At 43.1% G+C, this 26513-nt stretch overlaps 17 protein-coding genes across 17 annotated transcripts; 8 read left to right on the top strand and 9 right to left on the bottom strand.

The window, feature by feature from the left end:
- Window positions 1-221: 221 nt before the first annotated feature.
- Window positions 222-1268, bottom strand: AW171_hschr42152 (glycosyltransferase family 32 protein; the record flags this gene model as incomplete). The annotated part of the gene is made up of 1 exon (XM_018132159.1): window positions 222-1268. One exon carries the CDS (start codon window positions 1266-1268, stop codon window positions 222-224), a length of 1047 nt encoding a protein of 348 aa, XP_017987263.1.
- Window positions 1269-1574: 306 nt separating this feature from the next.
- STF2 (ATPase-stabilizing factor family protein) lies at window positions 1575-1835 on the bottom strand (the record flags this gene model as incomplete). The annotated part of the gene is made up of 1 exon (XM_018132160.1): window positions 1575-1835. The coding sequence occupies one exon, from the start codon at window positions 1833-1835 to the stop codon at window positions 1575-1577; it is 261 nt and encodes an 86-aa protein (XP_017987262.1).
- A 560-nt stretch (window positions 1836-2395) lies between these two features.
- HSP12 (lipid-binding protein HSP12) lies at window positions 2396-2995 on the bottom strand (the record flags this gene model as incomplete). Its single annotated transcript, XM_018132161.1, has 1 exon — window positions 2396-2995. The coding sequence occupies one exon, from the start codon at window positions 2993-2995 to the stop codon at window positions 2396-2398; it is 600 nt and encodes a 199-aa protein (XP_017987261.1).
- Window positions 2996-3429: 434 nt separating this feature from the next.
- Window positions 3430-4890, top strand: MDJ1 (Mdj1p; the record flags this gene model as incomplete). The annotated part of the gene is made up of 1 exon (XM_018132162.1): window positions 3430-4890. One exon carries the CDS (start codon window positions 3430-3432, stop codon window positions 4888-4890), a length of 1461 nt encoding a protein of 486 aa, XP_017987260.1.
- Window positions 4891-5147: 257 nt separating this feature from the next.
- Window positions 5148-5651, top strand: EMA19 (Ema19p; the record flags this gene model as incomplete). The annotated part of the gene is made up of 1 exon (XM_018132163.1): window positions 5148-5651. One exon carries the CDS (start codon window positions 5148-5150, stop codon window positions 5649-5651), a length of 504 nt encoding a protein of 167 aa, XP_017987259.1.
- Window positions 5652-6096: 445 nt separating this feature from the next.
- On the top strand, window positions 6097-7338 carry MLO50 (Mlo50p; the record flags this gene model as incomplete). The annotated part of the gene is made up of 1 exon (XM_018132164.1): window positions 6097-7338. The coding sequence occupies one exon, from the start codon at window positions 6097-6099 to the stop codon at window positions 7336-7338; it is 1242 nt and encodes a 413-aa protein (XP_017987258.1).
- Window positions 7339-7535: 197 nt separating this feature from the next.
- GNA1 (glucosamine 6-phosphate N-acetyltransferase) lies at window positions 7536-8033 on the top strand (the record flags this gene model as incomplete). Its single annotated transcript, XM_018132165.1, has 1 exon — window positions 7536-8033. One exon carries the CDS (start codon window positions 7536-7538, stop codon window positions 8031-8033), a length of 498 nt encoding a protein of 165 aa, XP_017987257.1.
- Window positions 8034-8144: 111 nt separating this feature from the next.
- On the bottom strand, window positions 8145-8448 carry SMX2 (mRNA splicing protein SMX2; the record flags this gene model as incomplete). Its single annotated transcript, XM_018132166.1, has 2 exons — window positions 8145-8351; window positions 8422-8448. The coding sequence occupies 2 exons, from the start codon at window positions 8446-8448 to the stop codon at window positions 8145-8147; spliced, it is 234 nt and encodes a 77-aa protein (XP_017987256.1).
- Window positions 8449-9147: 699 nt separating this feature from the next.
- On the top strand, window positions 9148-10638 carry LPD1 (dihydrolipoyl dehydrogenase; the record flags this gene model as incomplete). Its single annotated transcript, XM_018132167.1, has 1 exon — window positions 9148-10638. The coding sequence occupies one exon, from the start codon at window positions 9148-9150 to the stop codon at window positions 10636-10638; it is 1491 nt and encodes a 496-aa protein (XP_017987255.1).
- Window positions 10639-10944: 306 nt separating this feature from the next.
- Window positions 10945-12069, bottom strand: GAT1 (Gat1p; the record flags this gene model as incomplete). Its single annotated transcript, XM_018132168.1, has 1 exon — window positions 10945-12069. The coding sequence occupies one exon, from the start codon at window positions 12067-12069 to the stop codon at window positions 10945-10947; it is 1125 nt and encodes a 374-aa protein (XP_017987254.1).
- A 415-nt stretch (window positions 12070-12484) lies between these two features.
- On the bottom strand, window positions 12485-13141 carry FCF2 (Fcf2p; the record flags this gene model as incomplete). Its single annotated transcript, XM_018132169.1, has 1 exon — window positions 12485-13141. The coding sequence occupies one exon, from the start codon at window positions 13139-13141 to the stop codon at window positions 12485-12487; it is 657 nt and encodes a 218-aa protein (XP_017987253.1).
- A 209-nt stretch (window positions 13142-13350) lies between these two features.
- Window positions 13351-13962, top strand: IES3 (Ies3p; the record flags this gene model as incomplete). The annotated part of the gene is made up of 1 exon (XM_018132170.1): window positions 13351-13962. The coding sequence occupies one exon, from the start codon at window positions 13351-13353 to the stop codon at window positions 13960-13962; it is 612 nt and encodes a 203-aa protein (XP_017987252.1).
- A 163-nt stretch (window positions 13963-14125) lies between these two features.
- FRS2 (phenylalanine--tRNA ligase subunit alpha) lies at window positions 14126-15625 on the top strand (the record flags this gene model as incomplete). The annotated part of the gene is made up of 1 exon (XM_018132171.1): window positions 14126-15625. The coding sequence occupies one exon, from the start codon at window positions 14126-14128 to the stop codon at window positions 15623-15625; it is 1500 nt and encodes a 499-aa protein (XP_017987251.1).
- Window positions 15626-16014: 389 nt separating this feature from the next.
- Window positions 16015-18914, bottom strand: OSW2 (Osw2p; the record flags this gene model as incomplete). The annotated part of the gene is made up of 2 exons (XM_018132172.1): window positions 16015-18788; window positions 18857-18914. 2 exons carry the CDS (start codon window positions 18912-18914, stop codon window positions 16015-16017), a joined length of 2832 nt encoding a protein of 943 aa, XP_017987250.1.
- Window positions 18915-19237: 323 nt separating this feature from the next.
- On the bottom strand, window positions 19238-20497 carry AW171_hschr42138 (transcription activator GCR1-like domain-containing protein; the record flags this gene model as incomplete). The annotated part of the gene is made up of 1 exon (XM_018132173.1): window positions 19238-20497. One exon carries the CDS (start codon window positions 20495-20497, stop codon window positions 19238-19240), a length of 1260 nt encoding a protein of 419 aa, XP_017987249.1.
- Window positions 20498-21053: 556 nt separating this feature from the next.
- BUD27 (prefoldin-like protein) lies at window positions 21054-23282 on the bottom strand (the record flags this gene model as incomplete). The annotated part of the gene is made up of 1 exon (XM_018132174.1): window positions 21054-23282. One exon carries the CDS (start codon window positions 23280-23282, stop codon window positions 21054-21056), a length of 2229 nt encoding a protein of 742 aa, XP_017987248.1.
- Window positions 23283-23951: 669 nt separating this feature from the next.
- EPL1 (Epl1p) lies at window positions 23952-26210 on the top strand (the record flags this gene model as incomplete). The annotated part of the gene is made up of 1 exon (XM_018132175.1): window positions 23952-26210. The coding sequence occupies one exon, from the start codon at window positions 23952-23954 to the stop codon at window positions 26208-26210; it is 2259 nt and encodes a 752-aa protein (XP_017987247.1).
- Window positions 26211-26513: the final 303 nt, after the last annotated feature.

The following is a 26513-nucleotide window of genomic DNA, read 5'->3' as shown; positions in this document are numbered from 1 at the left end:
CAGGAGTCTTAAGTCAGTAATTATGATATACCAGGATGCGATGTTGTTTATGGTAAGCTAAACTGGTTGGGTCAGGGTGTTTGTCTTCTTCTAGACTATAGAACTCCGGAAGGAAACCAGCGTCATGCTGAGTATTGTTTATTGTTGTCGTTGTCGCCCGTTTAGAGGAGAAGCAGCAATGACTTAAGAGGTTGAGTCATCAGGCTTATCTGGACCTAAAATTACACCTCAATTTGGTATATATTTGAATCCTTCCTTGGTCTATTTGAATGCAAAAAGTTGTGTTGCCGGACGTAGTCTGGTACGGAAGTCGCTACTGGTCTGTATTGTTCGCGCTTGAAGCGTAGCAGTTTGCACACGGCGTTATAGAGGTTAGAAAGCCCACCTTGCTTCAACCAGTAGTAGAAGCAGTACTCGCAGTACAGAAGAACGAACCCAATAACAAAACCAAGGACAACACACGCTAAAATATGGTTTGACAAGTCCTTGATAAAGTTGGCATCATTGAGATGCCAGGATGAGCCAGGCGCTATGGAAAAAAACGAGTCGTCGTGCATTTTATAATCCTGCGGCTGGATAATCCGTACCTGTTGGTCGGCTGGGACCCCCCACCGCTTGTATTGCTTCCACACCACCGACACAAAGAGCGGACCTGTTGAAAACATGATAGTGAGATAGGGAATAAACCAGTTTCTATCATAGTGTGATAGAGAGTGTACAGTTTTGTTGAAGAAAGCATGCCCCGGTACAGAGCCCATAACGTCATTAGAAACTCCAGTTGGAGAGGTTTTCCGAAGGAACGCGGGGACAGTTAGCAAGGGATCCAACTTCCTCTTGCATCCGTCATCCAAGTCGATGTAAACACCTCCAAAGTGTAAGAGTAAGAAGTAGCGTATAGCATCTGCTCTCTGGATGGGATAACGGTATGAATCAAATGTCTTCAAAAACCACGGAAACTGCTCTTTAATAAACTCTCGTCCCTGTTCGTCGGTCCAAAACTTGTACTCGTAGTCCGGATGCAAGTCCTTGCACCGCTGCTGACCCTCCCTCCACTCTTCAGGGACGTCTGCAGTCTTGTACGTCTGATGGATGATTTTTGGAATCAACATGGGACGGTTACTGCCACTTGGGGGGTTCAAATCGGCCTTTAGTAACGCTTCGCCAGTAGCATCATCAGCAGCAAGCGTTAGTAGGTCGAAGCACACATATAGAAGCAAGAGGAGGACAGCGGCGTTGCATACCACCATGTACCAGAACTCCTTCCTCATCGTCGCAATTCAAAGCCTCGAAATGTAGGATTTCCGGCTGAAGAATATATTTTCTGTCTCTGTGGAAGTTCAGTAGTGTAACTCAGTTTTCTACGCTATTCAGTACTCCCGGGCTCATAAGAAGGTTTTAGCTGACGTCAACTTCGAACTATACCTGATGGTGCTTGTTCGAACTACGGATTTACAGTCTTGCAATGCAGAAAAAAAAACCGCTTAAAAAAAAAACTACTTAAAAAACTACATAACAAAAACAAAAGTCATCATCTCAGTCATAAAATTCGTAAATAAAAACATCAAATAAAACTACTAAACTTTATACCGTTGAACCTGTTCCAACTGTGCTTCACGTGCTCGTGTATTAGAACCCCTCCGTCCCTTGTTAAAGACAGGAGGAATCTCACCAGCATCAATCAAATCCTCGATTTCATCGCCAGGCTTCCCCCAGTTGCCTCTACCGGAACCGTCCTTCTTGACGTTTTTTGGAGACGTGCCGTAAAATCCATTGTGTGTGAAGAAACGCGAGTCAGCTTTTGACTCATGCACCGTCCATTTGTTGGTCCTTGTCATATTCGGTAGTTAGTTTTGCAGTAGGTGTATATTCAGTTTATAACAGAAGGTGATGTTCTGTATACTCAGCTAAGAAGATCTCCATTATCAGTGTTGGCAGAATGCCACTCCTATTTATACCACTAGCTGGTTTTGTGCGAGGGGGGACAGCCCAGACCCTAATCTCGTTTGGCTCTTCAAGGGGGTGGCTGCTGTCACGTGAGTTTCACGCCATCCGGGTCTCCAACAGGTATAAGTACCCCAAAAGCGCCTGCCGGCTCTTCCAGAACGAGGCATATCCCAGGCCGGTAATGCGTCCGGCTAGGCTCCGGCCAAGGCTGACCCCCGGCAAAAAGCTCCTATATGCGGGATCACCTTACTAGAACATACGATTCAACGCTGGGACAATAGATTCACACTAGAAAATCTTAATAACACATAGTAGATACTAATAAACACTAATAAAATGGTTGAATCCTAATTAAGTTAGTATCCAATTAACTTTTTGAGAACAACTTGGCTCTTAATTAGGTAACTTTGCGCTATTTTCACTATACTTTGCGGCTTATTAGCTCTTGCGCCTATTTTTCACCGTGAATGTTCTTTGCTACATACTTGTAAGCGTTAGTTAGCTTTTCCTTAGCTGTCTCTGCGTAGTGACCAGCCTGGTCAGCCAATTCTTTACTGGTAGCTTTAGCATTCTCTGCGAAACTCCTTCTACCCTCAGCTCTTGCGGATAGGTTGTCTGCCTTATCTGATACTTTTTCTGCACCCTCAGAAACCTTGGAAGCCGCTTTACTAGCACCTTCTCTGGTGTTCTGTTGTGCGCTTTCTCCGGCTTCTTCTAGGTTATCTCTGAGCTTGGAAGCACCTGACTTCGAATGTTCCTTAGTTGAGTCAGCAGCGTTCTCAATTCCGTCCTTGGTCTTTGCAGCTCCCTCGTGGGTTTTGTCCTTGACGGCTTCTGCGGCATTATGGAAAGACTCCTTGGCTCTTTGGACCCCCTCTCTAGTATGTTCTTTGGCAGACTCAGCGTATTCTTCGATGGTATCTTTGGCTTTTTGCAATCTGTCTTTGAAGGTTTCCTGGGCTGCACCGGAAGCGTGTTGGGCGCTTTCTTTTGCCTTCCAGGCACTCTCTTCAGCGGATTCTTTTGCAGCGTTTGCAGTGTTAGAGGACATATCTATATAATTATTGGCTCTGTAAGTTCGGTTGTACTTGACTGCAATAGCTACTGGTGCAGAGAAGACTACTACTAAGAGCAAATATTCCAGTTATATATACTAAAATGGTGGTTTCTCCAATGGTTATCGGTAACCCCTTATTAGAAGGAGCACAGGGGTAAGCAGGTTGACGTACGCCTACCCCTGATTTACTTTGCACCTACAATCGTTTTTTATTACGTAACCTACTGGTGAAGCAAAACGAGCAACATTTAAAAACAGCCCGGAGCGCGAGATAAAGGCTGCTTAATATCACTCTGCACGGGCCAAGGTTTTTTTCTTTTATTTTCCATGAGCTTCCTGCCATTTTACGAATATTAAGCGTGGAAGGCTTAACAAGTAAACGCATAGATAACGAACCTGAAACATACAGGTAGAATATAGTCCAAGAGATGCTTTTACCAGTGTACCGCACTACAGTGCGTTTGGGCTTCAGACAAAAACGGTTGTTAGAGGGGTTCTCATCGCCTCTCTTACGGAATTTTCATGCTGGGCGAAACCTTGCCCAGGAAATTAAAGATCCATACAAAACATTAGGCGTTCCACGTAATGCGACTGCTGCGAACATAAAAAAGGCCTATTATAAGCTGGCCAAACAGTACCATCCTGATTTGAACAAGGGCGATGGTGCTGATCAGCGTTTTCACGATCTCCAGAACGCTTACGAGATTTTATCCGATGAAAATAAGCGCAGACAGTACGACCAGTTTGGTGCTGCGGCGTTCAATCAGGATGCTGGTGGGGCTGCTGGTGGTCACGGAGGTTTTGGCGGTTTCGGAGGTGGTTTCGGAGGGTTTGGATCCGGTGGTTTTAGTAGTTATGGCGACTTCGGGGGCATGAACTTCGAGGATCTCTTTGGAGCCGCTTTCCGTAATGCTAGACGTGGTGAAGAAAACTTTAGTTCGAGGGTTGTGCGTGAATATAGTGGTGACAACGTGGATATCTTGCATACTGTGCCCTTCAAGGACGCAGTATTTGGTGTTCAGGGCGTGGAGTTCAAGTACTCTGCATATGACCAATGTGGCACTTGCAGCGGCTCTGGGTTGAAGCAAAACGCTAAACGCTCGCAGTGCTCATCATGTAACGGAACAGGAACTCATGTGCATATCCAGGGTGGATTCCAGATGGCATCGACTTGTACGACATGTGATGGTGAAGGGACGCAGATTCGCCGTTCTGATAGATGCGGTACTTGTCAGGGCGCTGGTGTAGAGTTCAAAAGAGATAAATCTGTGAAAATTGATATTCCTCATGGAATCCAAGATGGTGATGTTATTAGACTCTCCGGTAAAGGATCATATCCTTTCGTACAAATAGACCCAGCGAAACCACATGCAACTCGGGCCCACAGAGGTGATCTCAGGGTGCGATTGCGGGTACAAAAAGATCCTCGCTTTGAAGTTAAGAATAATAACGAGATCTGGCACGTCTTAGACTTACCAATCACCACGGCAGCCCTTGGTGGTACGGTAAGCGTGCCAACTGTCGATGGCGACCAGATCAGACTAAAGGTTTTGCCGGGTACACAACATCTACAGGTCACTTCTATTCCTAACAGGGGTGTCCCTAGAGGGCGTTTGGGATTACGTGGTGACATGAAGGTCCAGTTCCGTATTATCTTGAGGAAACCACAGTCCAAGGCAGAAACTTATCTATGGGAAGCCTTGGCTGACATTTCTAACGATACTACAGCAAAGAGAACAGCAAACTTAGGCTTTTCGAGCTCGTCCACCTCGTCGCCTTCATCTTCATCCGATGCAGTGGCTAATCCTGACGAACCTGGCGCGTTACGGAAACTAGAGAACTTCATATCCAAGGCATTTAAAAGTATTACGGGTGACGGCAAGAAATAGCCATATCGCAATGCATGTGAATAAACTATGGCATGACCGTCGAAGCACTTCTACAGTGTAACTGATCTTGTAAATACTACTATATATAAATATGTTCATTTTCGACTAATACCATAATGTACGCTCCATCTCCGTTCCCAGCCATTCGGTTTTTTCCAACAAATAGCGAATTTAAACTCTACTCACCATAAAGCTGCACAATTCACTAACCTGTTACAATAACTAGCTCAATTTACCACCTATTTCAGTTCGCTATCATGCTCTCAGTTAACGAGCAAACGTTTTACTACGTATTTTTCATCCTTCAAATTCCCATAATCGTTTTTATTGATTCTGCATCTGTACTACCCGAGAAATACCACCTGGCACCAAACGTGCTTAACTGGTATATAAACTACAATAATGACTTTCTATTATATGAAAACCCAATCTGGTTCCAATGGTTTGTGGTAGTTGATCTTATCTTCCAGCTACCATTTTTCATCTATATTACACGTAGTTTCAACAAGTTATGGATGATTCGTCATAAGAAGGGCGAGAAGCCTAAGCCCGCTGCTCAAGATCTGTGGCGTAAAATGTCTATTGCACTACGTTTATACGGATTGAATGCTTCCTTCACCACTTTCATTTGCATCTGGAACATCTTAGCAAGAGCATACTATCCCCTTACAGGACTTCCAATGTCATCATCGGATAAACTATGGCTTTTGGGCTTGTATGTTCCTTACTTCATCATTCCGTTTAGGCTATTGTTTGTCTAAAATAATACATCTTTGGTGTATCGGCTTATCTGCTCGAGTTTCTCGGCCCGTGCCCAACAGTATCTACTATTCTTAAACGGATTGATAGCTACTGCAACTAGGCATCGCGCATGGAATTGGAACTAAAAGATTGCAAAAGAACTATGGTAGGCAAAGCCACTCCTTCTTTTGCGGATTTGGAACGTTTTAAATCTATTGTTCAGAACTAACTACGCAATGGCTGCTTTGGAATCTCCTTATAAAAGATATTGATAGCTATACCAGCTTAATAGATGGCACGTTTATTGCTATGATGGTATTCATTATAAGTGGATGGTTTTATCCTGTACTGATAGCAAGTTGTGGTGCCATTAATAGCCGTAGGCTTTATAGTGAAATATAACTTCAAAACAAAACAAAGCATAACCTCCCTACGGCATCCGCATCAAAGCTAACAACAGCCATAATGCAGCGTGTGTTACAAGCATACTCAGATCCTGGTAAGAAACAGAAGGTCGCTAACGACCACCTGCAGAAGAGCTACATCCCACCACATGAAAAGTTGGACCGTTCGCGCCATAGTATCCGACGTAAGGATCTGGTTTGGGACAATTCTTGTCATGTGAACTTAGCTACAAATATGGCAAATCATCTACTGTCTTACAATGTACCTTATATATCCGATGGTATTAGTCCTGCATATTCGCGGTGTTCGTCGCTTTTCTCATCGAAATCGGACTCTCGGTCCCCTGAACATACGGACCTCGAATGCGAATCGTCGGACTTGTCGTTTAGTGCAAGCGATGAGCTAAAGGCTGTCCTGAAGGCAGATTTGTCGGTTGAGCGCTCGCTAGGCTATGCATGCTCGGATCCTATTGAAATTCCTAAGTTGTTGGATAACTGCCAGGGACGGCAGCCAAACTTACCTGTATGGTCTGCTAAGGAAGCGCTCAAGCACAAAGCAGAAATTGCTGCCCTCAAAATGCGAATGCAGAGGTCCCAGATTCGGAAGTCCCAGCAATTTGAGCGCGAACGTGTGCAATTACTCGAGCGTCAACGAGCCGTTTTACAAGAATGGAATAAGATAATATCGCTCAAGCGCACCCTGTGGCTTATTGAAATACGCAAGCGCCAGGTGCAATGGGATGGTATCCCTTGGTCGCTGAAGAATGATGTCTACGACATGTGCTTGTGGAAACCTTCCAGCTTGCCATCACAGAACCACTTCAGTGATGCCGTATTGCGTCTCAGCAATTCTATGAAACGGTTGTTTTATGACAGAACATCTGAAATAGTGGGAAATTTTGTGCGTGAGTCCAAGTGGTGGCGCCAGCGCACATTGGATCCGGCTTGCCTCCAGCAATTATTTAATTCTCATGCCTCGCTCTTTTACCATTTACGCGAGAGCTTGCAACTTGATGTTTGGCAAGACTTCCTTTTTGAGCTTCCCTTTAACGCCGTTTCGAACAGTCTTAACCCTACAGCCATTAAATTCGAGGTTCATGAGGATTGCTTTATGCAGCTATTTGATGGGCTTATTATATCAGCATACTATCACGAGCTGGACAATTCTTGGCTGAAGATTACTCAATTTATACTGCAAGAGCAAAGCTACAAGTTCTTTGGTGACGTAGACGACGTTCGCGAGCAACTGGCAGATGCCCAACTAGACGTATATGGTCTACTAAGATGGCTGAAAAGGGTCTAGAACGGCATTTCGTATTAAGTGATGGTTATGTTAAGTCTGTTTACTTCTTGTTGTGAAGGGGAATATGCGGTTCTTTTTGGATCCCTCTACTTGATGAACGAAAGCTATATTAAGCACAAGTGTGCTGAACTTGTTCTGCATACGGATTTTGGTAGGCGGGGAAAATCCTAACGACGGTGATTGAAAGTGTTTGGACCATGACCGTACTACCACCAGGATACCAAATTAGAAGGACGGAGCCCGGAGACTACCTCGGTGTTATTGAAACCTTAAAGGTCCTTACTACTGTAGGGAACGTCTCTGAGGAAGACTTTGTTAATACGCTTGCATACTGGAATTCAGTCAAGATACGTTTACCTGTGCGTAAAGGCCAGGAAGGAGGAGGGAAAGAAATTAACGTTTATAACCCGCTTGTTATTACAGATCCTACGGGACGTGTAGTTGCAACGGGTAATATTATCATTGAAGCAAAACTTATTCATGAATGTGGCCTAGTCGGTCATATTGAAGACATTGCAGTAGCCGCGGATCAGCAGGGCAAAAAACTCGGTCAATTGCTGATCCTGCACCTGACTGAGATTGGCAGGCGTGCTGGGTGTTACAAGATCATACTGGATTGCGACCCTAAAAATGGGGAGTTTTATAAAAAGTGTGGATATAGCCAGGCAGCTGTTGAGATGCAAATCAGATTTTAGACCCTTAATATGGTTTGAATTTTGATTTTATTTTGTAATTAATACTTAAATCGTCTGTAATATTATTAATGTACAAAAACGCCTTCGATGATAAAACTTTGGGAGTTGCATTTAAGATAGACTTTCTAGAGGCTCTAGAGACAGGATTGAATTCCCTCGTATAACTGTCTGGCCACTCCCAAGAGGAAACTTGACGCCCTTTTTACCCATTTCGATTGCGTCTTCTAAAACCACATTTAAAAATAAATCATATCCCCTTAATACCCCTACCACACTGCGAGAACCATTTAGCTGAATTAGCACCTTTCTTTCCATATACTAAGGTATCCTGTTAGTAAGTGAAATTTTAAATCCACTACGCTTACATCGCAAAAAAAATAAAACATACCTTTTTAAGCTCCGGAGTGGAAACCATTGTAAAGCACTTGTATACAGCAGTTAGTCACTCGTGGTCGACCTATATATGAGCATGTAGTACTGATCCATACATCCCTCTGGCCCTAGGCTTGAAAGCCGTCTAACGGAAACTTTTCAGAAAATCAAAAATGGATCGTACGTAGTGACATAACCTACGTCGGTGACCTATATTGTGCTATAGTATGCCCAAGATGCCAATTTGCTCTTATATAACCATTATCCAACCTCATTAGCACTCTCCGGGACCCTGGCTCCCCCGCTTGTCCGACATAATCCAACAGTATCTGTCATGTAGTACGAAGGGTCGATCTACAACGGCGCGGTACCGACTCGGTGCGCGCCAGGACACCAACTGTACAAAATTAGGCTCTAGAGCAACTTAAAACGCCTCTTACAGCTGTTATAGCACTGTTCACAAAAGCTGCTCGAGCTGCTCACTCTCTAGCCTTTGTAATGCCTGTTTTGCATAAGTAATCCTTGAATCTAGAATTTAACACCCATACACCTCACTGTGTGTCATCACTTAGAATCTTCAACTATTGACCTAAAATGTTTTAATAAGCTAAAACAGAATTTTAATTTAACAAGGAGCCACCACGGTCTAGTTTATAAGTTCTTCACTTTCGCATCCCTCGAAATTGTAAAGACTTAAGCTATTTGTGAATATCAGGTGCATAAACTACATTTATATCATAGAATGCTAAGATTTATTCAACGTCCCGCAAGCAGACGTTCTTTCCATCAATCCCTACTAGCACAAGTTGCTAAGGAAAAACATGATGTTGTCATCATCGGTGGTGGTCCAGGTGGTTACGTTGCTGCTATTAAAGCTGCCCAATTAGGTCTCAACACTGCGTGTATTGAAAAGCGTGGTAGATTGGGTGGTACCTGTTTAAATGTTGGATGTATTCCTTCGAAGGCTCTTCTAAACAGTTCTCATTTGTACCATCAAATCCAGCATAATTCCAAGCAAGTCGGTATTGACGTTGGATCAGTTGCGCTCAATGTTAACCAATTCCAAAAGAGTAAGGATAATGTTGTTAAGCAACTGACCGGTGGTATCGAAATGTTGTTTAAGAAGAATGGCGTTAAGTACTATAAAGGTGAGGGATCTTTTGTTGATGAGCACAATGTTAAGGTTTTACCTGTTGAAGGTCTTGAGGGTACTGTTGCTGAGGAGACTGTTTTGGAGGCCAAGAACATCATCGTGGCTACCGGATCTGAAGTTACTCCATTCCCAGGTATCACTATCGATGAAGAAAGAATTGTCTCATCTACTGGTGCTTTGTCCTTGAAGGAGATTCCAAAGAAAATGGTCATCATTGGTGGTGGTATCATTGGTTTGGAGATGGGTTCTGTCTACTCCAGATTGGGATCTAAGGTCACCGTTATCGAGTTCCAACCTCAAATTGGAGCAACTATGGACGGCGAGGTAGCAGCCACCTCTGAAAAGCTCTTGAAGAAGCAAGGTTTCGATTTTAAATTGGGCACCAAGGTTCTTTCTGCTGAGAGAAATGGTGACACTGTCACCGTTAAGGCTGAAAACGTTAAGTCTGGTAAGGTTGAATCCTTAGAAGCCGATGTGTTGTTGGTTGCAATCGGTAGAAGACCATACTTCCAAGGCTTGAATGCCGAGAAGCTTGGTTTGGAAGTTGACAAACGTGGAAGACTAGTTATCGATGAGCAATTTAACACTAAGTTCCCTCACATCAAGGTCATCGGAGACGTTACCTTCGGACCAATGTTGGCACATAAGGCCGAAGAAGAAGGTATCGCAGCTGTGGAATACATAAAGAACGGCCATGGGCACGTAAACTACGGCAACATTCCTTCCGTCATGTATACCCACCCAGAAGTCGCATGGGTCGGCAAGACTGAAGAACAACTAAAGGAGGCTGGCATCTCATACAAAGTCGGTAAATTCCCATTCATTGCCAACTCCAGAGCTAAGGCTAACACCGACACCGAAGGTTTCGTTAAAATCTTGATAGACGCAGAAACCGAACGCTTATTGGGTGCCCATATTATCGGACCAAATGCGGGTGAAATGATCGCCGAGGCAGGTTTGGCATTGGAATACGGTGCTTCTGCCGAAGATATTTCCAGAGTTTGTCACGCGCACCCAACCCTATCTGAGGCGTTCAAGGAGGCAAACTTGGCTGCTTTCTCTAAGCCTATAAACTTCTAAATAATGGTGGCATCTTATTATTACTACTCATGGATGTAATAAGCGGGACTTACCACATTAAAAAAGAATATTCATTGCTGAAACAGCGGAAGATAAACAACACTAAAAGAATACTATACAATTCTTAACGTAGCCAATCTATGTACGCGGTTGCAAAGTAGAGGTATGAATAATATATTTCAACAATTTTATAAAGAACAAGTACCTAGTTGACCTTCTAACAGGAGTGTATTTTTTTTTTTTTTTTTTTACTTTGGCCGACGTAAAGGTAAGATGGCTTACAATTTCTGCCATAGTAAGTAGTGATTATTTGAAAAGCAGTTTTTCTCTTTGCTCTAGTTGCTGCTCTCTTGATAAAAACATGCTCGTATCCTCAGACTCTATCAATTGGGCAAAATGACCGACAAGTAGATCATCAGACAAAGCTGGAAACGCATTATCTGTAGGAGGAACCTTATAATGCATTTGAAATACTGCAGCTGACCAGGCATCATCATTACGATGGATGTCCATAACCTCTCCCGAAGTCGATTCTCCATTTACCGTACTAGAAGTAGCAGTGCTAACCGGCTTGGTAGGTGGTGGCGGAGGTGGTGGTGGCGGTGGTGGTGCCACCTCTGTGGGAGCTGTCCTGGCCATGGCGGACCCATTTCTGCTTTTCGAGCCGTCGGACTGCTTCGCGTTATGCTTATTAGAAGAACGTTGCCGCTTCTTAATCACATCAGTCTTCAGAGACAGCGGCCGCATTGCACCGTGCAGTTTCAGGAATAATCCGCACGCGTTACACATCGGATTACCCTCCGGATCGCGGCGCCAGAGAGGCGTTGTGGTGGTACAGCAGTTGCTGCACTTCACACTCGCCTTCCAGTTGCTGCCCTTGCGAACAGCGCCAACACTATAACCATGCATATGCTTTCGAACTGGTTTAACCTTTCCATAAGAGCCTTTTCTGGAACTACCGTTTCCCTCAGGGATACTGGCTATTCCATCCTGTGCCGTATTCGTAACCCCTGCAAACATCGCCTCCATATCGAACCCTTCTGATTGTGACAAGAAGTTTCCGATAGAGTTATCATCCGATCCCATTGTAGCGTGCGCTGTATCAGGATTGATATCGGCACTAGACAGTTTATTTATCTCTTGCATTGAGATCAAGGATTCAACAGCTAATGGCGGCGCGTCGTCAAAACCCATTACTACTTTGTTACAACTAGATATCATTCTTCCTTTATCCACATTCCTCATTTCCTTTGCTCTATGTGACACTGCCCTGATCCCCATTATTCTCCAACTAAAATTCAGTATACGTTCCTCACCAGGTAGGATAGCTTTTGCTCGCGTATACATCTTCCAGATTGACTCACAAAAGTTGTCAGTTGCTAACTCCCTGGTACCATTTAGGTGTGTTTCAGGGTGGTATCTACAATGCATTTCGTTATCTTTGATAAACTTTGACGCCGACTATCTACGATCCTGGCAATTTTGTATATCAATGCCATGATTCATATGTAAATCCCCCGCAACGCACCCAAAGTCAGTCAAGTTATACCTAAAGAAGCATCCAACGGCTGAACACAGGTAACGTGCGGAGACAAAGGCGTATTGTATTCGCTCTGACCGACTGGTGCACGGAGTTGTTGATAATCGCATTTCGATAAGATATAGGTACGATACATTGTATATTTATTTTTGCCCGAGTCACGGTGATTCAAATAGGAAAAAAGAAGAAAGTTAACTTTTTTTGGTGGGGCCTGTAGGTACCATGTAAGGAGAAAATGGTCACAGAGTCAACAAAAGTGCCAGGAATTTCTAGGATGTTCTTTTTCTTAGAGTCAGAGGATCACCGTTAGGCCCGCCTATTACTACGAAGAGCTTTGTAATGACCCTTTCTACCGTGTCTGCTGCTTTGTTTAGTTTGTTGAACCTCTGCGTATTTGCGACGGAAGTATTTAGTCGTGTCTTCGTCTACCATTAGGCTCTCGAGTATTGTACTCTTACGTTGCTTCTTGGATAGCCTGCTGCTGTAGAACTCTGTAGGGCCCTCAACGATTGTTCCAACGCTGAAGCGGTCTGGGATGTGCCACTTTTCTTTTTTGTAGTGACGCTTAGGATCCAGCGCAGCTCTATGCCTAATTAGGGCTAGATCGCGCTTGAGTTCGGTGGTGTGTACGGGTTTAGGTAATTCGAACCATTTGGAGGAGGATGAAGGAGCTGGTTGGGTTGCAGGGGGAATAGGTACAGGGGAGCGAGTTGATGAGGAAGGAAGGGTGTCGAAATCCGACTGCAGTTTCGGAAGGGTGCGGAGTTTGTGCTCTATTGTGCGGAACTGCTGCTGTTGGCGTGCTACTTTGTCGTCGGTGCTGTCCCGCAGGCTGATTTCATCACTGTCATCGAATGCGGGTTGGGGGGCTTCCTGGGGACTGCCGGGTGTAGATGCTGCTTTGTCATTGCTTGCGGTGCTCCGCAGCTGGTCAAAGAGATCGTCTATGCTGTCGGGGTCCATATTGAGTGCTGTTGGTTGCTGGTTCTGGCGATTAAGGCGGTTAGACCTGGCGATTTGTTTTGCTTGTACTGGGTGAATTTTTTTTCAACCGTGCATTTCGACCGACGCCGGTCAATCACTTTTTACGGCTGTTTGTTTTGGTCTTCAGAGAAGCGTGGTGGATCAAAGGTGGCAAACAGGGAGGCAGCAAGGACTCTGGTGACAGCAGAATGGATGTTTCAGAGGCCAAGGCAGCGCTGTTTAGCTCTGATCCGCAGATAGTGTTCTCCAGTCATGCGGTGAAGCGGTACGAGAACTCGCAACAAGAAATAGAAGATGACCGCAAGAGCGGTCACAAGCGCCACATCATATCCGTGGGTGACCACCTAAAAATCAACTACGAGGTGGTGAAGAATGTACCAGGGAATCTAATTGAGCTTGCGACGACGAAGGGCAAGAAAACCCCTGAGCAGGAGGAGATTGCGAGGATAGCGAAGTTCAAGTCGCTGTACTACAAGGAACAGCTTAACAAACTACACGACGACTTTGTTACTAAGAGCTCTATTCTGCGTGCAGAAGACAACGAAATGCATGCGCGTGCTGCGGCGGCCGATGCGAAAGAGCAGCCGTCCTTGCAGCAGCAGTACGAGTGGCTGCAGGAGATCCAGTCTAAGCTGCTGCAGCAGTATAACGAGGTTGTCCAGGAAGAAAAGCGGTGGTATTTGAAGAAGGAAGTGTTGCTAGATGCGAACATCCGTCTTGACTTATTCAGCACCCGTGACCACCTCACTGGCACCGTAAATATGGGGAAGGATACCTCGCATAAATCGTGCATATTCTGAAGTCACGTGTATTGTGTCATTTCTGACGAAGTAAAATTTTTCGTGTCAGCGTTTAGGCTTAAGAAAAGATCATATGTAGAGAGCTATGCTGCGTAACGTAATTTAGAACGCTACCATTTGAAGCAAAAGAAAGACACGAGTCTTGTGTTTTAACAGGAGGTCAATGTCTGAATTACAGTTAGATATTTTAAAAAAGCTCGGAGAAGCTGGGACTATTGAGTCTACTCTGGAAACTTTCCCCGGTGTTGATTCACAAGCGGTGTATTCTGCTTTGAACTCATTGAAAGCGAACGGTAAGGTTGAATATAAGAACCATGATAGCATATATTACACTCTAACGCAAGAGGCAAATGAAATTGTCTCTAAGGGCTCTCATGAACTCAGGTTATTGCATATAGTCAACCAATTGGGGAAACTACAAATTAAAGATGTAGCAGCACATTTAGGGCCAAACGGTAAAGTGGGCCAGGCGAGAGCTTTTAAGAATGGTTGGATTGTGAAGAATAACGATAATGAGCTAGAAGTCAACGGCAAAGTCGGGGATGTGAGCACTGTGAAGGATGAAACTAAGCAGCTTCTAGAAAGTATCGCTAAGAACGATTTAAGCGGTATTGATGCTAAGACCATTAACGATCTAAAGAAGAGAAAGTTGATTACCCCCCGCAAGGAGACATCCTTCAATGTTGTGAAGGGTCCTGAATTTTCCCTGGAATTAACTAAGATGGAAACTGATATAACTTCTGATATGGTTGTCAACGGTTCCTACAAAAACCTAAATTTCAAGCCATATAACTTTAATTCCCAGGGTGTAGAGCCTCAATCTGGTGCTCTTCATCCATTGAACAAGGTTAAGGAGGAATTTAGGCAAATTTTCTTCTCTATGGGTTTCAGCGAGATGCCTTCCAACCAATATGTGGAAACAGGTTTCTGGAATTTTGACACATTATTTGTTCCTCAGCAACACCCTGCCCGTGATTTGCAAGATACCTTCTATTTGAAAGATCCTATAAAATCCGATCTTCCACAGGATAAGGAGTACTTACAAAACATTAAAGAGGTCCACGAACAGGGTAAATATGGCTCAATTGGCTATCGTTATAACTGGAAGGCAGAAGAATCGCAGAAGTTGGTGTTAAGGACCCATACTACTGCTATATCTGCTGCTATGCTGCATAAGTTAGCTGAGGATCCTAAGCCAGCTAGATTGTTCTCAATCGATCGTGTCTTCCGTAATGAGGCTGTTGATGCCACTCACTTGGCAGAATTCCACCAAATTGAAGGTGTTTTGGCCGACTACAACATCACTCTAGGAGATTTGATTCAGTTCATGGAAGAATTCTTTGCTAAAATGGGTGTCACTAGGTTGCGTTTCAAGCCAACATATAATCCATACACCGAGCCCTCTATGGAAATCTACTCTTGGCATGAGGGTTTAGCTAAGTGGGTTGAAATAGGTAACTCCGGTATGTTCAGACCAGAAATGTTGGAGTCGATGGGCTTGCCAAAGGACCTAAGAGTTTTAGGCTGGGGTCTATCCTTGGAAAGGCCAACTATGATTAAATACGGTGTGAAGAATATCAGAGAATTGCTAGGTCACAAGATTTCTTTAGACTTCATTGCAAGTAATCCAGCTGCTAGATTAGATGAAGATTTGTACGACTAGATTTGTGTTTCGTTAAACAGCGACTCACGTATAGATACATAGTTTCAGTGGTATTTTTAGCGGATATCATTAACCCTGATAGAGCGAAAATATGGTTTCTCTATGATCATTGGGAAGGATAACGTATCATTATATCTTCTCATCAATTATATATTCCATGCTAGGTATCGCTTCACGGTAACTTTGAAATCGACCGCTTGCACATTCAGTTCAACTGTTCTTCCTTCAAACTGCGAACTTTTCTAGGCCACCGCTATCGACGCAATATGTAACAGTCGCCAGGCAGTATAAGACAACCAGCTGCGAATGTTTTACTTAGAGTAGAAAGACAACTAATGAAAATCGTATAAATTTCTATATCAAATTTTAATAGCCCAGAAGGTGTTAACCTAGTCCATACCGCTTCCAGTAATTCGCATTCTGTATAATTCACCTTCGCCATTCATCCAGTCTTGATAAATGGTTTCAGAAGTGTCAACACGTCCATATCTACTGGTTGTGACATTGAGTATACCACCCATATTTGCCCTTTTTAATATCAGGATATGTTGTATTAAACTATCTTCTGGTGTCGTGACAGGCCTCGCAATTTGACCCATTTCCAAATGCTGGCGCCTCTGGCATTTCCAAAGTAGGCTTGCCGTTTTCGGATCTGATGATTGGCGAGATCTGACTGAGTTCGGTATTGCTAATGGAGTCTGTCTCGATGTGTTATTATGTGGTGGAGTACCAGATACACCAGCTTCAAACTCATGTGGATGATAAACCTCTTGGTAATATCTTGACATTGAAAATGGCTCTATACGTATTTGTTTCTCTAAGTCTGTGGCGTATTTCGAAGTTAAAGGACGACCAAAATCTCGAATACTTTCTGGATATTGACTCATATATTGTAAGTTATTTCTATCTTTTCTTTGAAAACTAGGTAAAGTTATAGTTGAATCCACAACGCACATCTCCTCATCACGGAGCCTACGACGCATAGAACGAGTCAAATTTGCGGCGGAGTAAATTTCACTATTTTCCTCCGATTCAGCATCTTCGTCGTCGTCGTCATCGTCGTCATCGTCGTCGTCGTCCTCATCATCGTCATCGTCATCGTCTTCATCATCGTCTTCATCATCGTCATCATCATCGTAATCGTCATCGTCATCGTCATCCTCTTCGCATCCATCTTCATCTTCATCATCTTCATCATCATTAAGATCTTCGCAATCAATTTCAGCTTTCTCACGGCTTCTTACACGCCTTTCAAGACTTTTGATGGTTTGCTTCTTCTTCTTACGAACCCTTTCCGCAGGACCTAGATTGGTTGATGGTTCTAAGATTTTCACTGGGTTTATTTGAATATGATTTCCAGTACCCATCTCATCCTCTGAACAAACACCCATGGGCGACAATAAGCCTTTGCTGGGCATTTTGTTAGTTTCGCCAGATAATGGTAATAATACCTCCTTTGTAGGGGTTAAAATGGGTGCTTTTGGAGAGATTTGTGAGGCAAAATCGCAAGTTTCTGCTCCAAGGTATAATGCTTGTAAATCTGGAGGCAACTCCAAATCAGAGTTTCGTAGTTCAGGTGATAGATGACGGTTTAAATCGACCTTGGCTTGCAGCATAATTGTCAGCATTATATCAGAATCTTTTTGAAGCTGCTTAAGCTTCGTCTCCTCATCTAATTCGTCGACAGAAGCCTCTTCATCACCTGCACTTTCAGGTTCCACTTGCAAGTTAAGTTTGGATTTTGTTCTTGAATTGGACTGCTGAGATTTTGTTCTATCTTTAACAGTCCTACTTTCTTTAATATCATTTTTATTTTTTTGTCCGTTAACGTTACTCCCATCCTCTTTACCCCTCTTAACACTCTTTCTTTTACCGTTGGGATCTTTATTTTTGCCTGAGCTAGTTCTTTTTGAAGGAGTTATTCCTGAGGGACGCCTACAAACCCTGCTAGATGTTTGGGCAGTAATTGGAGTGCTGCTTGAAGGAGAAAATAGAAACGCACTCTTGTCTTGTTTGGAGAAAATATCCCGGTCAATTGAGAATTTATTAATTGCCAATGATTGGGTATAGACGCCAAATAAAAAGTTGAGACTCGAAGATCTTAAACCAAATCTATCTGCGATGAGAATGGGTTGATACAATAAAATATTCGAAGGAAATTCCATTCTGTGATAAAAACAATACGCTTCGTAATTCAAGTTTAGTCGCTGTTGTGTAGTCGATGGTACAAGCTTGTCCAAGCGATATTTCTTCTTCTTCGCAAGCTTTATGACGTTATTGAAATTAATTATGGACAATAAGTTAGGCTTCTTGACTGTGTCCTTACCGAATTTGTCATCAACGAACTCTTTTAAAATAGCACCAGCCTGGTGTGATGATATGTTCATTAATTCGAACACTAGATCTTTAAACACACTCTTAGGGCCATTGTCCTTCTGCAATTTGTCATACTCACATTGTTGAAAAACAATTGATAATATATGAACTGCTATCTTCGGTATAACACGATGCCACACCTCTAGTGCCATTTCGTTAGTAGATTTTTGGGTGAATGGGGATAGCTTTACCACCTTCCCCACTTTATCACCCTCCAATTTCTCCAAGAACTTGCTAATGAGGGATTCACTGTCTGCAAACAGATCCCGCACGCGTTCTATGTTCTTCCAATACTTTAATTCAGCTTGATTGGTTTTGTATGATGTACCAAAGATGTATTTGAAAGATTCATTCACCAAAAAGTAGGAATTAGTAGTTATCATCCTGATCTCTGCGTCAACGATCATGCTCAGAATGGTCGGCCTAGGGGAATCCTCAGCGTCACCAAACTGGGATATTATGAAATGGTCTAGTTCTACGGCAAAATTAGAATCTATAATGACCACGGATGTTTGATGGCAAAATTTGAAAACTGCCTCACACGTAGCTTGAAGCTCTTTCATCGAAATAGCAGAAATCACAATTACATCAAACTTCCTCGTAGAAGGGATATTTTTTAAACTGTTAGTGGCTTCAGAAGGCTTGTAGACGCTAGTGCCAAAACTGTTCGATTTCCACGAAATTGAGCATCTGCCCGACTTCGGGATGCTATGAGCTGCAAGCATCACTGGCATTTTCATTACGTTAAGCCTCCATGACAACAACTGTGTAGTTGGAGTGTCGCCAGCTGCATATAATGTTAGTAGTCTTCCTTATAATTAACTCTTAGTATTTCAGACATATATGTGAACATACCTAGAAGAAAAGTTAGCTGTTTTGCGATAGTTCCATCGCTTGTGTCATCGGCCACCATGATATTTTCTTTATGTAGATAGATATGGATTAATGTTCCTTGGCGTTTTATTACTTGATAGGTGATCTATCAAGGGCCTAATTCTCATATGTTGTAAACTGTGGTCAATAGCTTTGTCACAAAACTCTCCTCTCTATATAGTTGAATGAAGTCTTCTTTTTACAGATTGGCGCGTCGCTGCTATAATATGTGACAGAATCTAAAAAAAAAATTAAAACCCCGTAACAAAAATTTTTGTTATTACTATTAAAGCATTTCAATGAGTTCTATGTATCCCGGATATATGCGATAATCTTGCTCAATCAGAACTCTTCCGTTTACATTCAACTAACATTTGATGAATCATTACGTGCATCTTTTAGTCGGAACGGAACACCATTATAATACCAACTTAATCCTTTACCTCTTCTTTTTGAGTAAGACTCCAAAATCTGAAAACATTCTTCCAGCTCCAGGCCATCCCGGAGACCATCCTCAATTGCATTCCAAATTTTCTTCCTTCTGTTAATTTGACGAGAAAAATTCTTGTCGTTATTTCGCCAGGAAGAGCCGTATTTTCTTTCAAGCTCCCGAATGCTAGTCTTGCGACTGCGAATTAGCTTTAAGTCGACATTATTTTCTCGCTGCTCCAAGGAAAGTGACAGCAGATCCTTAAGCGCCCATTGGCTGGGCACCTTAGTGTATTCGTCCCAAAGTTGGGAAACCATGGTTGGCGATTTGACTAACAAAACTCCGAAATTTGGCAGCACACAACAAGGGTCATCATCTTCAAGATGAGTAAATGAACCCAATGTACGAGCTCTAGGTTGAGAAAATTGTCTCTTAGCAACGATAGCACCGGATTCCGAATCCAGCTTCGGCTTCTTCGAGGATGGTTCCCAAGAGGCTGATGTATCTTCTTTAATCCTCTTGTTTCGTTCATTATTAGGAAGCATCTCATGCAGAAGGTTCACTACTGAATCAATGACGTTCGACATTACTGAGCCACCGCCAACCTCCGTTTCGACAATTCTGTTCGGTCGAAATCTGTTCTCAATATAACCAGATACAGCGGCGTCCGTAGAAGCAGCGTCTATTTTAGTTATGAGCTCGCGAAATTCAGTCTTGAAAACAAGTATTTGATCGATTATGTTTTGTATATCGTTGCTCGATCTCTCTTCCGTTTCAGAATCATCGCTTTCACTGGCGCTTTCAGCTTCAAGATCCGGATTGAGTAGATTTTTTAGCGTTCGCTGGCTGGAGGCATCTTCTTTACCGGGAACACCTTGGGAAGTATCCGGTTGCGGTAGTGCAAAATCAAAATGGTCTGCAAACTGCCTTTGCTGAACTGCTGCAGTATATGCGTTGTCTTTCCTAACTAATTTCCCCTCCTTATTTTCATCCCGATCCGGTGATTCATAACTAGCTGCATCACCTTGGAACGCCCCCCTTGGCTGGTCCTTAAACATTCGCAAAAGATTATATAACTCAAGAGCAGCATAGTTATCATCGGTGCCCTCGCGCCCTCTTTTTTGCGGGCTGTCACCGGCAACATTTCTTTCCATTAATTTATCCAAACTAGAACTTGATGTAAGCTGTTCCATTCTCAACTTCCCTCTCAGTAAGTACTATAAGTGAGAACCAATCTATTACCAATAGATTATGCTGCAACTTACGTCCACCTTAAAAGTTGAACATCTACCTTTTTTCCTACGCTGAAATTAACAAATATCAGCGACCTTGTAAAAGTTCCAATTACTTTAATATCCGTAACTTGGTCAAAGTAACCACAGATTTAGAAGTAACGCTAACCACAGTTATTAGTAACTTTGTCGAGACACTACGCAAATAATTAATCTAAACTCCCAATAATTATTATTGTAGACATCATAGGGGACTTCCAGCAAGATTAAAAATGATAAGCTCCCATCAGGTATTAATACCAATCCGCAAATTATAATGTTTGAAGCATCGATAGCACGTATCCAGGCTAATTTATTGGTTATGCCATACACCATGGTCGTTGGACTTGTAATGCCACAGTTTATATGTTAAATCGTAAGGTCACGTGATGGTTTTCAAAAAGTCCCTGTCAAGAATGAAACGTGATCAGTATGGCGCTCGCAGTAGACATCGTGTTGAACTAGGGCTTCAATGGGACTACTGTAAAGTAGTAAACTTACCCCTATTGGATCTGAACCTACTTGTTTTGACAGGATTCCCGTATTCGTCGATTGGCTCAAGTTGTAAAGAATCTTCATCTTCTGGTTGTATATTACTGCCCATTGACTGCAACATGCGAGGACGCATAATGTGGTACTGTAGTGCTATTTCCTCTTGAAGCTTATCGTAACTTAACGACAGATCGTCGATATCTTGAGAATCTGGAGGCTGCATATCCTTCAGATCGTGTTCGATAATATCGGCCATAACGTAGTCATTACTTGAGTCGCCTTCTTCGAAGTCCGCCGTATCAGCCCTAAACTCCTCAATTTCGGTTTTTAGTTCTGTTGCCTGCTTATTGTATGCATTGAAGTCTTCTAATTTCTCTACTATGGCGCCAGGGTCGTCGATATCGTCGTCGTAAATGCCAAAGTTATATGCTTGGGCCATATCGTCTATGTTGTCGCTTAACCTACTGAAGTCTACCGTTGGCACCTTTGGATCACTGTTGTAGCCAGTTATTTGTTTCTGGACGTCTTCGTGCATTAGGTAAGAAGATTGAATCTCTTCGGGTGCCGGTTTGGTCTCCAGAACCTCCGTTGAGGCATCTTCATTTTCCTCCAGATCCTTGGTAACTATCTTGGCAGTAGAAGGACTTTTTGCCTTGTTCCTTGGTCTGTTGAGTGATTTAAGTTCCTTTTGCATTAGTGGAACGAATGATAAGGTACCTTGGGTGCTTTCAGAGGTGGGACTAGGCCTTTCAATAATGTCGCTGACGACGTTGGAATCATTTTCGTGAACAGAGACTCCACGATGACTCTGCTTAGACACAGCGTCATCGGTGTTTAACCTGTTTAACTTAAATCTAGAAATCTTTTTCTTCTGTGGCTTGGCTTCGACAATTGGGGCTGCTACGCTATTGTAGTTTTCGTGAAGCTCGTCTGCCTCTTTGGCACCAAGCATCTTCGCAAATAATTCACTATCAAATCCATCCTCGTCCAGGTTAGGTGAATGTGGATCATCTAGGTAAGAATCATATGACTGGAAATTTGTCCAGGGGTTGCTAACGAAAGAAATAGTGTTCGCCTTAGTTTCTTGCTTCATGTTCTCGACCTCATAGAGGTCCAGAGAAGTAGCAAAGCCGACAGATTTCTTTGCTTTCTGGGAATTTTTGTTATTTGGATTCTTGAGAATGGACTTAATTGATGCTTCTTTTTCATTTTGTAATTGATTAAGTTTTGCCTCACGTAGCTGATTAATTTGGCTCATAAAAGACTTCTGCGCTAAGTCATTAGGAACCAGTGAGGGCATGCTGTCAGAATCTGTCTCATCATCCTCCTCCTCTTCTTCCTCTTCCTCTTCTTCCTCTTCTTCCTCGTTGTATCCAAAAGAATCCTGGATGTTTTGGTAATCGTACTTGATCTGGGATTCATAATCAGCCTCATCCTCTTCGGTCAGATCCAATTTTTCCATATGACGGACCATATCATCAAACGTATAAATATCCTTAGGATCAATTGCAGCTCTATCATCTTGCAGCTGTTCCACAGACTCCTCTGCAGGCTCGGCTAACAAGTCCGTGGTTCCACTGGGCTTCTCTTCGCCCCGTGCAGACGACTCTTGCGCCCTAGTAGACTCGGAGCTTACACTAGATTCGCTCAAACTTTCTTTAGTCTCTTTTGTGGGCGCTTTGTGAGCCTCATGTTCAGCCTTTGTACCAGCACCAGTGTGTGCAGGTGTCACTGAACTACTGATCACGTTTCCCTCACTGTCCAATTCTTCGCGAATATCCATGAAAGGCAGACCTTCGTTCGTCAAAACGTCCGCTTCGTCTTCGTTCCAGGATCCAACCATCCCATCCATCTCTTTGAGGTCCTTTATAGTCTTTTCAGCCTCCTTAAGCTTCCCTTTGAACTCTGAAATAGCTTCTTCCATCAACCGCAGCTTCTCACCTGCCCACTCCACAGCCTCTTCGCGGCTCTTTTCCAGGTAATATTCTCCTCCAATATTCAAGAATATGCGACTCGACAGAAACAGTTCCCCAAATAATAGTCCTTTGATCCCTGCACTCTCATCCTGCTCTTCGTCATCTTCAAAATCACCGGCATCATACGCTTGCAGTCGCTCCCATAGCTTTATATACTCTTCTCTCTGCTGCTCCAAGAACTCCTTCTTTGACACAAGATTCTTTATGGTAACCTGTAGTCGGTCAATCAACTCATCCATTTTCCTGCACCACTCAAGCCTTTCTTCCTGTCAAGGTACTAAGTGTACGTGCGCATCTCATCACATTTTCATGTCACTATGAACTTACAGTTTTACAACTGTGGAATAAAAACACACTGTAACAGGCAGCAAACCGCAGCCAGTTCTTCAAAGTAGAGCCAATAATGCAGCACACCGCCAGTCGCAGACAACAAGCTAGCTATTCGTGCTTCCAAGCTCCACCATACGCCATTTCGCCTCGTTTAACAGCACCTAGTGATGTTTAGCCGTTCATAGTGATGGTTTAACGTCCATTTTTCGCAACGCCAAAATCCCCTAAGGGCATTTCTGAGAGAGGATGATGATTGGTCAAAAACAGAATTGCTAATGAAAACTTTTCTTGTCCGGTTCGTCCCCCTATTCAAACACATCAACAAAAATATCACCTGAGAAAGATACAAAGTGAGCGTTTCTCACTGGCATCAAGTGCTTGTTCTACTCGGAGAAGTCCTACAAAGGTGTATCGATCGGTAAGACTTCGGAATCCACCTCATTTAGCCTCTGCAAGCGTGTGAACCATACTTCTCGTAGGGAGCAGCACTTTAAGGCGGCGCCTTTCTTTTTTTTATTTCGCCTTTGCCACCCGGACAAGTATAAAGCCCGTGACCGATCCGGACAATCTACCCAAACATGCCTACGCCCAGCGTAAATGTAGACCATGGTAATGCTAATGGTGGTAATGGTGTTGCTTCAGGTTCTTCGACGAGGTTCAGGCATCGTAAGATCAGTGTCAAGCAGAAGCTGCGGGTGTTCCGAGCCTCAGAGCTTAAGGACCTGGAGCAGGATGAGCTTCAGCAGCGGGAACTGCTTGACATTGAGACTGGTGTAGAGAAGAACGAGGAGCGTGAAGAACATTTGCATAAGATCCTGCAGAAGAATCAATTGAAAGCTCAGGATCTGTTTATTCCTACACCAGATGCATCTAGGGTTTGGAAGGATTTTGATAGGCTGTATTTTGGGACGTTCCAAGAGCCTGCTAGTTACATACAATTCTCAGCTCAGCTGGAAGAATGCTGTGGGCCTTTATATAATATGGATGAGCGGGACGAGGAGTATCTTTTAAACGTAATTAATGGTGGCAAGAAGGATAGCGAGCTTACGGAGGATGAGTTCGAGATGCTCATGACGAATTTTGAGTCCGCGGTTAAAGAACGACAGCCGTTTCTGATGATGGATCCTGAAAGTCTGCTACCATATGAAGACTTCAAACCAACGCTGTTGAAGAACGATGTTGGTGATTTTGGGATCAAGGCTGAATTGGCTGCAGAGCTTGGTATGGATAGCCACTCGTTTGTAACCAAATTCGACAATCCTGTGAGTTTTCGTATGCGACCTGTTACTGTTCTAGTTGAAAAATACGGTGCAAGGGTATATGAATATTGGCGACAGCGGAAAATTGAGGTTCTAGGTGGTCCTATAACAGCATCTCTCAAAGCAGAGCGTGGTACAGACAAAGATGATACTGACCCCTACTTCTGCTTTCGCAGAAGAGAGGTCCGGCAGGCACGTAAGACTCGAAGAGTTGATACTCAGAACAGTCAAAAACTTCGACTTTTATACCAACAGTTACAGTACACGAAGGAACTTGCATTGCTAGTTGCTAAACGTGAAAAAATGTCCTTAGAGATGTTGTTGAAAGACATGGAGATCTTCAAGCTGCGATGCGATATTAAGCCATTGAAGCGTGAATTGAAGATCAAAGGGGATGATGAGGACCTAATTACTCAGAAAAGACGCAAGTTGGTCAGTAATGTTATTATTAACAAGAATACTATGAATAGCGCGCAATCTGATGCCAATGCATTAAGGAAAGTAAAAGCAACCAAGGGTAAGGATAGAAAATTGGTAGCCAAACAGCCATCTTCAACGGAATTAAGGAAGCTGGTTCAGTCGCAGAAATCTGTTCAACAGGGTCAAGGTTTGGCTCAATCGTTACAATCACAACAAAGCGGAGATTCGCAGGGTCAGCAGGATAGTCCTGCCGTGTTTCATGTCTATGTTAAGCTTCCAAGCTCGAAGATTCCAGATATTGTGCTGGAAGATGTAAACAAATTATTTTCTATCAAGGAAAGGAATACGAAGAGATTTTTGGATGAGAAGATGAAGCGTAGAAGGGAAGAAGACGGTGGAAAGTTCTTTAACCTCACAGATGACCCATACAACCCGGTATTTGAGGTTACTATTCCACCGAATGTGTGGCCTACAAATGCCCCATTCTCTTCCATTGTATCTTCTAAATTCGAAATTAATAAATCATATTTTGCATGCAATCTAGATGATTACATTACCGGAAACACAGATGCAATTAATGTGTATAACAAAGATGGTGAAAATATTGACAATCAAAAGTTTAAGAAACTTGAGTTTTACAATCCATTCGAGGAAAAGAGAGAGATTCTGACCAGAGAACACCCTGTTCGCTTCAGGAGGCGTATAGGAAGATGTGGAATAGAATATCTGGATCGTAAAGATATCACGCGGTCTTCTACTGACTTACTGAATGAGTTTGTTGATTTTTCGAGTGTTGCTGAGCAAGAGGAGAAGTCTGAAGTGATAAACGTATATGATTCTGAGTTAGACAAAGTGAATCGTCTTTACGATAGATGGAAATATGATTCATCTTATAATTCCTACGGAATAAAATTCTCTGATGAACCCTCCAGGTTGAACCAAATATGCAATGAAACACAAGTTATTCGCTTTGGTACCATGTTGGGTACCAAGTCCTACGAACAGCTGCGTGATGCTACCATAAAATATCGCCAGAATGTCATGGCTCAAAGAAAGAAATTAGTCAACTCTCAGCGACAGCAGCAGCAACAGCAACAGCAACAGCAACAGCAACAGCAACAGCAACAGCAACAGCAGCAACCTCACGAACAGCAATGATGGTAGGTAACTGGATAAAAAACGGTAGCTAGGATAGGGTTCTCTGTGTCGCTTTTGATGGTTGCATTTTAGCTGCGCGTTTTATTTTTGCCGTACTCTTGGGAAAACTACTTTATGCAACCAAAATTTTAAGTCGTCAATAACCACTCAATGTGTCACCTTGCAGTAGCTAGGTTACCATTCTTCGTTTCGTCTTCCACTTATCATGTCGTTAACGACTTTGTCATATATTAAAACACTTTTCACTAATGAACTTCATTTCCTTGTATATATATATATATATTGTATATATACCACACTTAT

This window comes from Eremothecium sinecaudum, chromosome IV (assembly GCF_001548555.1).
Source record: "Eremothecium sinecaudum strain ATCC 58844 chromosome IV, complete sequence".
Taxonomy (NCBI): domain Eukaryota; kingdom Fungi; phylum Ascomycota; class Saccharomycetes; order Saccharomycetales; family Saccharomycetaceae; genus Eremothecium; species Eremothecium sinecaudum.
This window is presented reverse-complemented; position numbering and strand designations above follow the sequence as displayed.